The sequence below is a fragment of the Myotis yumanensis genome, unplaced genomic scaffold, assembly GCF_028538775.1.
Source record: "Myotis yumanensis isolate MYYU_CA2020_CCGP unplaced genomic scaffold, mMyoYum1.0.hap1 SCAF_16, whole genome shotgun sequence".
In the NCBI taxonomy this organism is placed as follows: Eukaryota; Metazoa; Chordata; class Mammalia; order Chiroptera; family Vespertilionidae; genus Myotis; species Myotis yumanensis.
Genome location: NW_027223767.1, coordinates 30,093,670 through 30,109,215, shown reverse-complemented (window position 1 = coordinate 30,109,215; position 15,546 = coordinate 30,093,670). Strand labels below are relative to the sequence as shown.

At 40.9% G+C, this 15,546-nt stretch overlaps 1 protein-coding gene across 16 annotated transcripts in view; it reads right to left on the bottom strand.

Annotated features, from left to right (window-relative positions):
* Positions 1–1,900: 1,900 nt before the first annotated feature.
* SYNRG (synergin gamma) overlaps positions 1,901–15,546 on the bottom strand; it is a 59,325-nt gene continuing 45,679 nt past the window's right edge. For 13 of the 16 annotated variants that reach the window (XM_070393678.1, XM_070393684.1, XM_070393685.1 and 10 more), the window contains 7 exons: positions 15,260–15,423; positions 14,387–14,440; positions 13,526–13,622; positions 11,574–11,722; positions 3,921–4,031; positions 3,532–3,567; positions 1,901–2,545 (listed from right to left, as the gene is read on the bottom strand). In XM_070393678.1, the coding sequence (XP_070249779.1) occupies positions 2,414–2,545; positions 3,532–3,567; positions 3,921–4,031; positions 11,574–11,722; positions 13,526–13,622; positions 14,387–14,440; positions 15,260–15,423 (743 nt within the window). In that variant the 3' untranslated portion in view covers positions 1,901–2,413. The remainder of the gene's footprint in view (positions 2,546–3,531; positions 3,568–3,920; positions 4,032–11,573; positions 11,723–13,525; positions 13,623–14,386; positions 14,441–15,259; positions 15,424–15,546) is intronic. The other 3 variants (XM_070393680.1, XM_070393691.1, XM_070393692.1) reach the window with 1 other exon arrangement.

Below are 15,546 nucleotides of genomic sequence, written 5' to 3'. Positions count from 1 at the left end.
GGAAAAATAAAGAATGGATAATATCCTAATATACCCACTTCTACCTTAAGCATATCGAGACAAAAATTACACTTTGCCATAAAATTTTTAAAGGCAAAATACAATAAAAAAGCTTATTTCACCTCTCAAGCAGTGGGGTGAAGCCGTCGGCATAATACACAGTATGGAAATAAGTAACCTTGGTTACTGTTTCCAGGGACACTGGGCTCTTGGCTAACGAGCTGAGGTGAAGCTGAATACAATGTTGAGTCATTTCAATAAATGCATAAATCAACACAATGGTATTCCACACTCCCAAATCCTTGGTGGTATCTAATAAAACATTTCTATTAAACAGATATGAAAGTAATGAATACTTTTCATAGCAAAGGCTTTTTGTTGGTGTTTTGCTGTATTTTCCTCCAGCATTTCCCATGGAGTGACTAAACCTACCATACTTAGTAAGGTCAGTAGTAATTATACATAGAATTTTATCTGAGGCATTCTGGAAGATATCTGGGAATGGGAACTAATGTAGTTAGCATACTTTAAAAAATGTTACTGATATAGGCCACTGTGAAAATAATAATCCATATAGCATTTTCAAAAAAAAAGTCTCAGCAATGTAAATTCTGTCAAACTGGGTGATATTCTTATAGCAAAGGTAGATTTTGTTATGGAATGTGCAAGACCAATCAGAAGCCTGCTTGAATTCGGGTGCTATCTGAAACCCTAGGGGCTGCTTAGGCTGAATTGGAGCACAGAAGCCTCAGGAAAAGCCTGCTACAAACAGGTCCGCATGTGTCGTTACTGGCACTCCACTAGCCCCGTAGAGGGCAAAGACTCCGGAGGTAGTAACAATTCAGAGACAGCTGTCTCAGTCCTTAGCTGGAGATGGCATCAACTTCAGCAAATGAGGAAAACAGACTTACCTCATCAACACTTCTCTGCATTCTGGTGCACAGCAAGGTAAAAGCAGAAGCCTCGTCGACTGCTGTTCATGGAAATGTTCTATACCTTTTCTGGAGAGGATGGAGGTAAAGATGTAAGATGAAACAAAACAATTCCTCAAGTTCTGCCCTGAGAAGGGAAAGTAATCTAGTTAATTATGTAAAGCAGCAATTATATTGGCAAAACCAAATTTTTCAGTTACAAATAACTAAGTCTAGGTCAGACAGCATAAGTCAGACAAAGTGAAACAAAAGATTCAAAATCTCTTCATAAAGCACATAATTAACACCTCAGAAATGTGTCCTAGATTGACATGTTCTTCCTAGGAATGAGAGTCCTAACCACTTGGCTTTTCCCCCTGACTTGATGCATCAGTCTCAGTGGCAAAGGCAATCCCTACAATAACGTGAGCTTTTTCCTTCTAAAATTCAGTGCTGTTTTTGAATAACTTCCTTCCACTATTACTAAGTTCCATTACCTTTACCATAAATGCACATCACATTTGCCTCTCAAGGCCAGGAATTCCACCTTCTAACCCTAAATTTTCAGGTCTCTCATGTAGATCCTGCAAAGTCAGGCAGTACTGGTACATAGGCAGTCATTTTTTGAAATCTGGACAGAGACCACCGCAAAAAGATTTCATTCAGCTGCCTTTCCAAATCTTGTCTGAAAAAAATACCACGTTCACAGTCATGAGGTAAAACAGGTTTTCAGCGAAGGCCCCTAACAGGAAGGATATTCTGATACTCAAGGTTTTGGGCCTCTGTCAAAATGAACATTCTCCACTGCAAAGTACCCAGGCATGTTTGAGAAAAAGTCTTCTTAAAAGTTGAGTTTTAGAAATGAATGCAAGGAGAAGAGAATTGGTTAATTGGTTCAGGTGCATCAGCAAAGTTGGTAAATCTGCCCTTACCTACCTGCCCTTGTTCAATGGAGACAGACAGAATTTTTTCTAGAAAAAGAACATCAGTTTAATCACAATTTCCCCTCTTTATTCATTTCAAATAACACACTAAATGCAGATAAATGCACTCTACTTCACAGGACAGTAAGTGTTCTAGATATAAATAAGCTCTGGCTCAACACATTCTTGCCAATTCCAGTCCTACAACAATTTATTTTTCTTCAAGTGACAATTCTTCACAGTTTCAATACTGCAGCAGCAAATTATTGTGGTCCATATTTGAAAACATCTTAAAAGAACTAGTGGTAAGTTAGCAACTTCTGGTGCCACATGCAGTTTGGGTAGGGCAATTTCACCACAAATCCCAAAGACGCAGTGGGAACCAGGGGACAGAGGTCCTCTGTGGGAATGACTAGGAACTTCTGAAGCTTTTCCCCGCCCACCTCTTGGGGAATTCTTCATATAAATTCATAGAGGTGAACTTTGCCGTACTTGCATTCTGTCCATTGGTCCCTGTCACCCATGGGTGTGATGAAAAACAACAAAAACAACCCAGTTGGTACTTCATAGAGGAGCTTTTCAGAGCAAATCAGGCAGGATGAGGCCAGGAGGTTTTGGTTCAACACAATTGATCCAGAAGTTGGCACAGCTGGCATGATACTGGTGTCCACCATATGCCAGCTTGAAATTATCTGTGTCTGAGTTGAATGCCTGCCGGAAATAAACAGACATGTGCATTAAGTCAGGCTTCTTCTGCTCCTAAGAGCTGAGCAGCAACCAGCATGCACACTTCAAGTCACAGAGGCCAAGGCCAAGCTGGCACACGTACAAAAGCTGAGCAGGTAGCTACAGAAATTCAGGTGAGAAAGTTTTTGCCACTAATTAAAGGTATAAAAGTATCTTTACCAATAAACCCAGTTTCAGCAAAAGAAGGCCAAATCTGTCATAGAAAAGGCAGAGTCTAGGGGATTGGGAGGAGGGTGTCATGATATGGGGAACTAACATAGCCAAGGGCTGTGGCTAATTTTTATCCCTCATTGTGCTGAAGGAATAAAGGCTGGCATCTAATCCCTTAACTTTCTGTGGCTAATTTCCATCCTATCATGAAAGAAAACAAAAGATTATAAACTCTTAGGGTCTAATGCCATTGGAAGCTGGTAACGGAATCAACATAATTAAGTCCAAATTGGGACTGGGTTCATAAAAAATGAAGATACTAAACACATAAGAATTATTTCTGGATAAGTAAGGCTTACAGCTGAGTTACATCTAGCCAATCCTAACCACACCATGTCCCGGGGTGCTTTTTAAAGCATTACAAATAAATGAAACTCTAAAACCCAAACAATTTGTGTGTGTGTTTTTTTTGTCCGAAAATGGTCAAATCCTGAAGTTCTTTGATCTCACTATGTGTCACTATAGCTTCCAGTCTTTCAGAAGCTGCTCATTCTGTTACCCTACCCATCACAGAGAAAAATAACCACACCACCAGAAGCCAATCATGAGATACACGCATGCAAACAAGATGGAAGTGGATCTACACAGTTAGTTGATTAAATCAAACATTATGGGAACAAAGGTGACTCAGTAAAGATTCATGATTGGAATGGGTCAGGATGCCAGTGGAATCATTTGATTTGCCTTCCACACTGAAAATTAAGATGTAGATGCTAAGATAATGTGTAACTGGTTCATACTTTTTTAGGATGTTCCTCTGCAGGCTTCTCTTCTTTCTGAAATAACGTTGAAACCATAAGGTCAACAAAATTCCCAGAACAAAGCCTCTTGCCTGCAAACAAATCCTTGCGGGTAACCTGTTCTCTTTACTACCCCACTGTGCACAGGGTGCTGCTGGCACAATGCAAAAGCACGCTTCCTAGAAAGGGAAGAACGGCACGCGCTCCATCGACAGTTTCCCCACTGCTTTTCTGAAAATATGTCTATTTCTCTGGTCAGATTTCAGGGCTTTCATAAAATCCCAGCCACCTGGGCACGGCCCTTGTAGTGAAGTGGTCTAAATGGAGTTGTCCCCCAGGTCATGTTAGGAAAGCACTTTGCCATCTGCTGGGGAAGGCGTGGGACTTACCCGGCTCCTAGAGTCCACGTTTAACAGGCACACCCCACAAGCAAGTTCCTGAGCATTTTTAATACCAGGCCTCAGCATACAAGAGGAAAAATCCAGTGAATTTTCATCAGGCTGTGAAAACAAGACAAATGGGTGAGAACCTGGCAATTCCAAATGCTGTTAGCTTCCCTCCAATGATTACCCATCCCCAATAGGTCCAACAGCAAATTAGGTAAGCTCTCTAATACCACCAATACAATCATTCCGTTTCCCAAACATTGACTGAGTACCTGCATGTTCCAGTAGGGATGCTAGCACGAGGAAAAAAACCAGTCCCTGTCCTCTGAACTCAGTGTAGGGTGGAGGCCAGGTGGGTCTCAGGCAACATAGGTGATGAAAGCCCTACTAGGGGTAAGTACGGAGTGACAGGGCACACGGGGCGGGGGACTGACTCCAACCCCAGGGGAAAGCAGCCTGAAGGCAGAGATATCTTCCCAGAACTTAGAAACAACTTGGCTGAGTCCTCTTGGACATACTACGCTAGGTGAAGGGGATGGAATGGATGAGTAGGGAGGGAAGGATGCTTATTCTATGTAGAACAAGCAGGCCAGGCAAAGGATCTCAGCAAAAGACTGGGTATGGGGGAAAGTCTAGGGGTTGGGAGCCAAGCTTATGAAAGAGGTAAGAGATGGAACTGGAATATGAGGCCTAAAGGAAAATATGGGGTTGAGGCTTTATCCTGGGAAGCCGTTAGGGTTCTAATTGGATCATGACAATTCTGGTTGCAGTGTAGGCAGTGAATTAGGGGAGGCAATCTTCAAAGTATGGGCCTCCCAAGGCTGTTGTAGCACTCCAGGACCCAGACATGGAAGGTCTCAACTAAGGTAGCAACAGTGGGGAGTGGAGAGCAATGGGCACATGAAAAACCTAGTAAGGCAGTAGAGTCAACAGGACTGGGTGACCATTAGTGTGCAAGGAGGGGGGAGGCATAGGCAACTGAGAGATTCACCAAAATAAAGTACATGAGAGCAGACCAGGGTTGGGAATGGAGGATGGCAGGAGAAGAGCTCAGTTTGAGCTGCCTATGGGACAGCCAAGTTCTGACGTTATATAAGCAGGCAGATGGGTATACAGTCCTAGTGTTCGAGGGGGAGAGACCTGGAAGTTACCAGCTAGTAAGTAGACCCCTGCCCTGGCTAGTTTGTCTCAGTGGATAGAGCATCAGCCTGCTGACTGAAGGGTCCAGGGTTTAATTCCGGTCAAGGGCACATGCCCGGGTTGTGATTTTCTCTCATCATTGATGTTTCTATCTCTCTCTTCTCTGAAATCAATAAAAAATATATTTAAATAAATAAATCACAAAGGCTTGAACTAAAATTTAAAAAAAATAAGTAGAGCTCTTACTTGTGCTAAGCACCACATTAAGGTCTTTACATGCATCATCTAATTTATTCTTTACAACAAATCTATGAACTATGGAGAGTGTAGCCTAATGATTAAAAGGGCAGGTCCCCAACTTTAGAAAGCTGTTAATTTCTTTAAAAAAAATTTATTGATTATTTAGAGAGGAAGGGAGAGGGCTAGAGAGTTTAGAAACATCGATGAGAGAGAAACATGCGTCAGCTGCCTCCTGCACACCCCCTACTGGGGATGTGCCCGCAACCAAGGTACATGCCCTCGACCGGAATCGAACCTGGGACCTTTCAGTCCGCAGGCTGACGCTCCATTCTCTGAGCCAAACCGGTTAGGGCAGCTGTTAATTTCTTAAGAGTTAAAATATATATCTACTATACGAACTTGCAATTCCACTCTTACTTATCCAAGAGAAATGAAAACCTGTTAACAAAAAGTGTTGCACAAAAAGTGTTCATAGCAGCTCTTTTCATATTAGCCCAAATTGGAATTAGCATGTCTATAAACAATAAAATGGATTAAAAAGAAACATGATATATTAATACAATGGAATATTACTCAGTGATAAAAAAAAAGATCAAATTGGCATACAACAACATAGATAAATTTTTACAATATGCTAAGCAAAAGAAGACAGACACAAGAACATATATACTACGTAAGTTCATTTATATAAAGTTCTAAAACAAGTACATCTTTGGTGATAGAAATCTAGGGAAAACTGATCACTGGATGTTTTGGAATCAGATCAGGGGACTGACTGGGAAGGGGCAAGATAGAACTTCAGAGGTTGATGAAAATACTCCATATATTGATGGGGTTTAGGATACATTGCTGTATGCATTTGTCAAAACTGATCTAACGATACATTTAAGATCTGTGCATTTCATTTTATGTAAATTATTCCTCAACTAAGAAAAACATTTGAATAACGACGAAAAGAAATAAAAAACCCAAATCCAACACCAAAGCAAAATAATGATTCAGGCCATCTCAAATAAAACATCATTTACTTTAATTTGGAAGTATTTCATGCATTTAGTAAGATTTTTAAAAAGTTATATTATACACCGACAAGTCCCAGAGCCAGACTGGGATATACAATCCTCAATCTTTAGCCAATGATGAACCGCTAAAATGATGCCCCAAAAGAAGGCTTTGGTAGTAATTACTGTTCACAAGTATTCTCATTCTCCTTCCCTTAAATTAGCCATCGCTGTGCAACCTGCCATGGTCAATAGACTGTGAGCACAAGTTCCGTGTGTCACTTCTGGAAGGAAGCCTTTAAGACCAACGTGCTATTTGTGATGTTCCCTTTACCTGCCCAGGGTGACCAGCTATATTCCACATGGTGGAGGGTCTGTCAGCTTAGGTTCCTGAATGAAAAGGACACAGCATCCAACTTGAGACAGGCATGTTAGCAGGAACAATAAGTAAAGCTTTGTTGTCTTACATCGCTAAGATCAGGGAGGGGTCTGGTTTGTTAACTGCAGCATAACGTAGACTAATTTGACTGATACAAAGAGTGATCTAGTCACAGATTCAACAAACAATTCCAGACTTTTGGTTTGGGTTACAATGTAACCATTCTTGGCCAATTGTGTAATTTCCCCTATTGCCACTATAACAAATTTACACAAACTCAGTCACTTAAAACAACATATACTTATTCTCTAAAAGTTCTGGAGGTCAGAATTCTAAAATGGCTTTGCAATGCTGCATTCCCTCTACAAATTCTGGGGGAGAATCTACTTCTTTACCTTTTCCCATTTCTAGAGCATGCCTATATATTCCTTAGAATCTAGGGCCTAGAGCAGTGATGGCGAACCTATGACACGCGTGTCAGAGGTGACATGCGAACTCATTTTTTTGGTTGATTTTTCTTTGTTAAATGGCATTTAAATATGTAAAATAAATATAAAAAAATATGTCTTTGTTTTACTATGGTTGCAAATATCAAAAAATTTCTGTATGTGACACGGCACCAGAGTTAAGTTAGGGTTTTTCAAAATGCTGACACGCCGAGCTCAAAAGGTTCGCCATCACTGACCTAGATCATGGTCCCATCTTCCATCTTCAAAGCCAATAGCACAGCACCTGCCAATTTTTCTCGGCTTCGATTGTCATGTGTCTGTTTCTCATTCTCACTCTCCTTGGTTCCTCTCAGAAGGATCCTTATGATGGCACTGGGCCACCCAGATTATCCAGGGTAAATTCCCCATCAGAAGATCCTTAACTCAATCCCATCTGTAAAGTCCCTTTTACCACTTAACGTAACAAATTCACAAGTTCTGGGGACTAGGACGTGGGCGTCTTTGGGGGGAGGGCATTCTTCTACCAACCACATCCACCTTGTCAACAGAGGACAGCCATGCAGAACATGATAAAGGTTCTGTCTCACAACACTGTGTAGACTGGCAAGATAAAATGCCATCATTATTAAAAATAAACTTCTGATATGCCACAGCAATAGGAAGTAAATACTCAAAATTCACTGCTTTTTTTCTCGTGGAAAAGAAGCACAAAAGAACATGTGTTATACTGAGGATAATAGTGGAATCAAAGAGCCTGTGTGATCTTCAGTTGACTGGAGGCTAGGAGAGTAACAGTCCTATTTTTTTTTTCGATAGATTTTATATGGCAGAGATGGACGAGTTTTGTTTTACAGGACCGAGTCTTTGATCCAAACCTACTAATTTTAACCCATATCCATGAGATAGAACCTTAGATACTAGTAACAATTCACTTGTCTCACTAAATAAATGTGTTTTGTTTTGTTTTTTTGAATACTCATCCGAGGATATTTTCCCACTGATTTTTTTAGGGAGAGGAGAAGAGAGAGGGAAAGACAGAGAGAAATATCAATGTGAGAGAAACACATCGGTTGGTTGCCTCCTGCATGAGCCTTGAGGACCCGGGAGGAGCCTGCAACCGAGGTACATGCCCTTGACAGAATCATATCTGGGACCCCTTGGTCCACAGGCTGATGCTCTATCCACTGAGCCAAACAGGCTAGGGCTAAAATAGATGATTTTTACTTCTGAGTTCCTGCAGTCTGTGCTTAGAGGAGATATGCTTCTACCACAAGAGGGAGTTTGAGTCCATGGATAAAGAGCATGTATAAAAGGAAAGGGGACTATAAAACTTTGCTAGTATAACTTCTAACTTAAGATTAAGGAGCTACGACTTGGAGTTTAAAACTGTGTGCTCTGCTTTTCTTAGCCCAAACATCATGACTGCAATGCAGCACTTCTGGGACATCTTCGCTAGAGAAAAGTACAGCTGTCTTTTGATGGGAATAATTTCATGGAATCTTCATGGGAAGAAACAAGTGTTTGTTTTTAGCATCTCTTCAGCTGGGACTAACACAATAGGAAGCATAAAGGATTTTTAAAGGATGATGTGCTTTCAAATCCCACATTTGTCAGTTTTAGGCAAGTTTCGTCTCTGAGCCCCAATTTCTTCACCTGTAAAAATGGGGATTATACTACTGACCTCACGAAGCTGTTACCAGGATTAAATGAGAACAAATGTAAAGCATATAGTGCAATACCTGGCAGCTTCGAGGTGCAAAATACTGTTCCATCAGTATTACCGAAATCAGAGAGCTGACTGGGGCAATTTGGCTCCCTAAGGAACTTAAAATTCTACCTAAAATGAATCAATGATGTAGAGTTAAAAGATTCCTATGCAATCTGAATCACGCCTCTAATTTTAGTAATGATTTCGCTGCTTTGAGCCTCAACCCAGAGTCCTTGCAGTGTGTAGAGTTTTCTTCCAACTGAACTGAACTACACAGATGTTGGTCTGTGCCACTTATATTTATACATCTATGTTCAGAGCAGTAGCTTCTTCCTGACAATCCACACCTTACACTTCCTCTGTGGAATGCATCCTATTCTCCATGCAGTGGGCAGTTCAAGTTAAGTGTTATAGGCCAGAACCTACCAGTTATCAAGAGGAAACGATGTGGTATAACTCAGGAAAAGTATGTGAGCAGAGGATGACTGCTTTTCTGTCATAGGTAACCTGGTGACAAAAGCAATCGCAACTGGGAAAGCACGGGAGATTAGAGAAATGAACACTCAGTGGTCTCACATACATCTGCAATGCATCCTTGTGTTGTCTAGCTGCAGACTAATACCTATAACCTTACCTGGTGTCTAGAAAAAGCCAGGTAAGCTCGCTCTCTAGACATGGATGCCAAAAATGATGTTCCTAATGGGGCTTTGAAGGAGAGGGCACAAATGCCTAGCCACTCACCCCATTTTCCTGACAACTGGCCACCCTGAGGGATTTACAACTATGGAACAGAATGGGCAAGACCTTGGCAAACTGAGCAGAGAGGCGCTGATGAACTACAGAGTTAACGATGCAAAGGTAATACACTGAACTCCATGGTGAACAACTGGCAACACTTCTCTATCCCACAACCTCACAGGTACCCTCACATACATCATTAGCCAAATAACTTCATTTGTAGCTGGAGCTTTGAAATATTTAAAAACCCGCTTCATCACCTAAACACAACCCTATTACCACTCTGGCATATTTCCTTCCATCTCTGTAGTAACAGTTCTGTGTTATTTCAAACTTTGTGCTCTTTAAAAAATGGTTGCGTAACATCCTAGTACGAAGAGCCATACAAATCTGACTAATCCTCTAGCTTTGGACTTTCAGGTTATTTCCAATTTTTCACTTTTACAGAGAACAACTTGTACATTTAACTTGCTTCTTTCTGAAAGTTTGTATTTAGAACTGCTGCCTTAGGAAGTTTTCCTAAAAGTGGAATTACTCAATCACTGAATGTTTGTAAGGCCTTTGTTTCACTCAACTCTTACTGGTTATCTATGCAGTGCGTGGCACCATGCTCAGAATGATAACAAAAGATAGACAAACTGTGGTCTTGGTCCCCGTCCTCAAGGAATTCACAGGCTGAGGGAAAGCATATTGCCAAACACGTCTGTCAGAGGGTGGTACCAATTTATATTTCCTAATACATTTCCTAAGGAATAGTCACATTGTACCACATCAACACTGTTAGGATTCAAATAAACCAAACAAAAGGGTGTCTGGAATGACTTCTGGGGGAAATGATGCTGAGTTCAGAAGGTAAAGCAGTCTAACAGAGAGAGAGGCAGGGCGGTCCGAGAGACGGAAAGGACCTTAAACACTGAGCTAAGGAGTTTAAACTGATCCTGAAGACACGGAGAGGCACTGTGGGGTTTTAAAGGGGACTTAGTAACACAATCGGATTTACATTTTAGAAAGAAATGTCTAGTAGTGGTGTGCAGAAGATTTTGGTAAGGTAGAAAACAAATTAACCAGTAACTCTATGCGGTCTGAAGTAAAAAAGATCTGAATGGTTTAATACATTTAAAAAAGTGAATTTTTGCCCTAGCCATTGGGCTCAGTGGATACAGCGTCGGCCTGTGGACCAAAAGGTCGTGGGTTTGATTCCAGTCAAGGGCATATACCTCGGTTGCAGGCTCCTCCCCAGCCCGGGCGCATTGCAGAAGGCAACCAATGGAAGAGTTTTTCTCACATCAATATTTCTCTCTGTCTTTTCCTCTCTCTTCCACTCTCTAAAAATCAATGGAAAAATATCCTCAAGTGATGATAAAAAAAAAAAGTGAGTTTTCCATTTCTTTTATTTTCTAACTATTATTTTTGCCAAACTCATTAAATTTAACCTCTTGAATTCAGATTTCTAGAAGTATTTCATATCACCAAATAAATGTAACTTATCTTATTTTCAAATATTTATACTTCATTTCTTATTGAATTGGTCAGAATAGTATTTTAAAAAAATAATTACCCAAACTGTATGGTATGATTTTAGGTTATAAATTGAAAAATGGTCCAAAGGAACAATAGAGATTTTGGAAATGATTTAAGCTCTTTAAGAATTTAATATTACAAACAAAAGCAATATAATACTGGGGAGAGGATTTGCTGTTTAAGACACATTGTCTGGGGTTAGGGTTAGAAATGCTAAGGAAGGAACTCAAACCAATGCTTTGCAAAATACACATATATGTATATGATTTAAGAGGATGGGTTAAGAATGAATGTTTTCCAGAAGCTAACCTGGTACTATTCAACCAATTGCACAAATGTTCTGTCCTTCCTTTAACATAATATGATACATACCAGTAGGCACCTTCATCTTCCAATAAGTGTCGTCATAGGAATGTACACTCTGCTTTACAACTTAGGTTTCTGGAAAGGAAAGGAGCTTGAATTGTCGAATGGGCTTACCGTGAGTGTGGCAAGTGACATGAAGCCGATGAGGTTATTCCACACTTTATCGATGTCCTTAAGCAACTGCTGCAGCTTCTCACTGCACACTGCGGTGGCTTTTATCCCCAGCTCCACACGTTTGGTCACCCTGTACACTTCAACAACACCTGATGGGGTGAGAGCGTAGAGAGTTAGGTGCTGGAAGTGTATCAAGAGCAGTACTGCTTGTTGTTGTCTTAGTTGGAAAAAAGGACTATATCTGGACAGAGGTGAATGTACTATCTCTTAGGACCAACCATCTCTCAATGCTTCAGTTTCACTGACTGGTAAGAGCATAAACCCTAGAGCTACTCTGCTTGGATTCAAATCCCAGCTCTGTCACTTACTAGCTGTGTAACCTTGGGCAAGTCACATAACCTCTCTATGCATCAATTTCCTCATCTGTAAAATTGGGTTAATAATAGCACCTCCACAAAGGATGGTTGAAGGGATTAAATTGGTTAATACTATAAAAGGCTTAGAACAGTGTCCGTAGAACAGTAGGTATTATGCAAATATTAACTTGTTTTTTTCTCGACTTTTTAGTCCATCTGTTTGAATTTGGGAAATACCATTAAACTTGCTGAAAATGGGAATATTAAAAGTTTAAAAAACTCTGAATATCAATATCATTACAAACTAATTAAGAACTATCTTACTCCTATAATGCCCACTGATTTACACTCTGCGGTTTCATGTATCGTTTATACACTTAACAGAATTCAGAACAGTTCCTTTTCCTATGGTTTCTGAGTACGGATGATAGGTGCCAAGTATCTCTGCATTCTAAGGAGAGGCACGAGACACATCCGCAACCCTTACCCCAGCTTCTATGAGAGAGAACTGGAGGACCCCTGGGGGGTCTTCAGTGGTATGGCATCAGCCCTATGGCTTGTCCTCTTCCTTTCCTAGGGGAAGGGCAGGAATTATTGTCTACCCTACGCCAAGTGAGGGGACCTCTAAGACAATCTTTCAGAGATACCAGGAAAGTATTTGAAGGAGAGACAGGCAGCCCTGGCGAACATCTGTTTAGGCAGAATTGTGCCTGTCTGGGTGGGAAAGAGGAACTAGAGTGAGGGGGCAGGAGCAAAGGAGAAACCACATCCCTTCACTATCCATTCACCCAGCAAATATACTTCAGTGACTACTATGTGCCAGGCACTAATCTAGCTGTTGGAGAAACAGCAGTGAACGAAACAGGCCAAAACCCTTCCCTACTTGGAGGTTCCTTCTAGTGGAGGGAGACAGATAATAAACAAGAACGATAAGTAAAATACACAAGATGTTAAAGGTGATAAGGCTAGGGGGACAATCAAGCAGAGGAAGGGACAGGAAGTGCCAGGGTGGACAGAGGGGATACAGTGGAGTAAGGGGGGCCAGGGAAGACCTCAGTTAGAAGGTGACATGTGAGTGAAGATCTGAAAAAGATTAGGGTCCAGTGCCTGTAGCTCTTGGTCACAGGCTAAGCCTGAGCTTGGGGTGGGAGGAACACTGAATAAACAGAGATTGAGGTTTCAGGTTGGACTGGGATTTTTAATAGCTGAAGGTGGCCAGGAAGTTAAGGAATCGGTGATACTATTAAGGGGTAGAGAAACGAATTGACAGAGCAAAGACAGGCATTGACTGGAGACCCAATGATTTCATTCTAATGCATCACCTTGTTCAGATTCCTTGATAAACCAGTAATACAGATATAATTTTACATTGTTGCTATTATAACAAGGACTGGCAAGCATGGCCATAGAGATCTTAAGTCAAATAGTCAAATAATGATGTTTGCCAATGACATATCTTATCTACAAATGCAGATGCTACTTAATAAAGCCATATGTAACTTGAGAGACCTAAATTAAACTACTTAACATAAGGGAAAACTGAAAATATTTCAAAGTGTCATGATTTTTGAATAAGTAAAGTATAAAAGAACATACCTAATAAATATTCCATGCCTTGAGCTGACTGAATTACTTCTGTGCACACAGAACTACTACTGATTCCATTTAAGGTATCATTTGCTTTCTTAATGACCTACAAGAAATGAAATCACATCACCTTACATAATCAAGAAAAGTCATTGCAAATCAAATTACTATTAGTAGAAAACCCAAGCCAAGAGGTGTGAAAAAGCATGACTAACTGATGTATGTATGTAGCTATGCTAAAACAAACCTGAGAATTTAATTTTAACCTTAGAGAAACAACCCTCCATTTCTTTGGAAGTGGAAAGATAGAGCTTCTTTAGCTAAAATATTAGTTTAGGCAGAGTTAATGCTATCAGTTGTTATTTCTTAAACACAGTGACAGATGAGGGCACAGCTGACAAATGAGCCAGTGTATGCTATTACAAATGTAAAAGAAGCCTCACTTAAGATGTAGGACTTTTTCCCGGCCAGTGTGGCTCAGTGATTGAGCATCAATCTATGAACCAGGAGGTCATGGTTCGATTCCCAGTCAGGACACATGCCCAGGTTGTGGACTCGATCCCCGGGAGGGGGGTGCAGGAGGCAGCTGATTGATGATTCTCTCTCATCACTGATGTTTCTCTCTCTCTCTCTCTCTCTCTCTCTCTTTCTCTCTCTCTCTCTTTCTTTCCTCTATCTGGAATCAATAAAAATATGTATTAAAAAAAAAAAAGATGTATGACTTTCCACAAAGCTTCACTTTGCACAAGGCAATCAAGGTAGGGCTCTCTTTAATTTTGCCTTTGTCCATTCAAAAGAACTAAAGAGGAAGCAAAATGATACAAGACAGAGCTTACATATAGGTGAACACCACAAAAGTGATATACTCACTTCTAGGGCACTCCCCAGGCACCTCTGCCATTCATATGCATATCTCTCATTCTCCTGTGAATTTCATAAAAAGAACTGAGTTAAAAGGGCAAGTCTGGAATCCTCTATTTATAACTGTCAATCCAGAAGGCACTGGAAGATTTTCCTTTTTTATTAAAATCACTCTAGTTCAAGTACAGTTTCTCTTACGAACCCACTAATGACTATTTTAAATTATTAATAAATGTAACTTCAAAGCACATGTCTTATGGATCTGAGGACAATGTTTTGTGACTGCTCCCCTCTGCAAACGTCGCCTCATTTTTCTAGTGATAGCATAAACTTCTTCACCGGTACTCACCACACAGGTGTCTAGTATAAGAGCCCATGTCAAATCACTGGCTTTCCACAGTTACAATTCTGTGTGAGTGTGAGTGTGTGTGTACATGCATATCTGCATGTCTATGACGACAGGAGTGGGGGGAGAATGGTTAAGGGTTGGCTGTACGAGGAAGACAGTATGGGATTAAGGTACAGGAAACATAGAAGATTCATAACATTTTCCTCTTCTCCAATATTGATGTTTTAACATTCACTAAAATGATAAAATCTAAGTGTTCAAAAGAATTTCCTTAAACGTGACCCCCTTGTGCAGTCCCATGAATAATTTTGGTTTTCAGGTCACTACCTACTTTCAGTGCCTGCCATATCTGGGAGGTATTTTCATCCAGGGCTAATGTCACCATTCTCTCACTTTAGTTGCATATTTTATATCTGGTGCCTTGCGTCTCTCTGCCCCTTGTGTCACACAGGAAAGCTGCAAGCCTTTTTTCTCCAGGCCCTCCGTGCTCAGCTGGTCCTTTACCTGACCCTTGTGAACACTACCCCGCTCACCTCCACCTCTCCTGTCAGATCTTTGTACTTGTCACGGATGACAGGCAGAGCGGGCTTCTCACTCAGAGTGTTGGAACGGTCTCTGAAAGGCTGCTCCAAAGCCGGAGAAGGAGAAGAATGGCTTATTTCTTTATCACCAAGGCTCAGACTCCTCTTGTGTGATCCTGGGAGTAGATGGCACAGTTAAAGGTTTTGATTGCTCAGCTTAGTGCAAGCCGAGGCTCTTGCTAACGTGACCTCTTCTGCAGATGTTTATGTCATGAGACATTCAGAAATACCAACCTCAT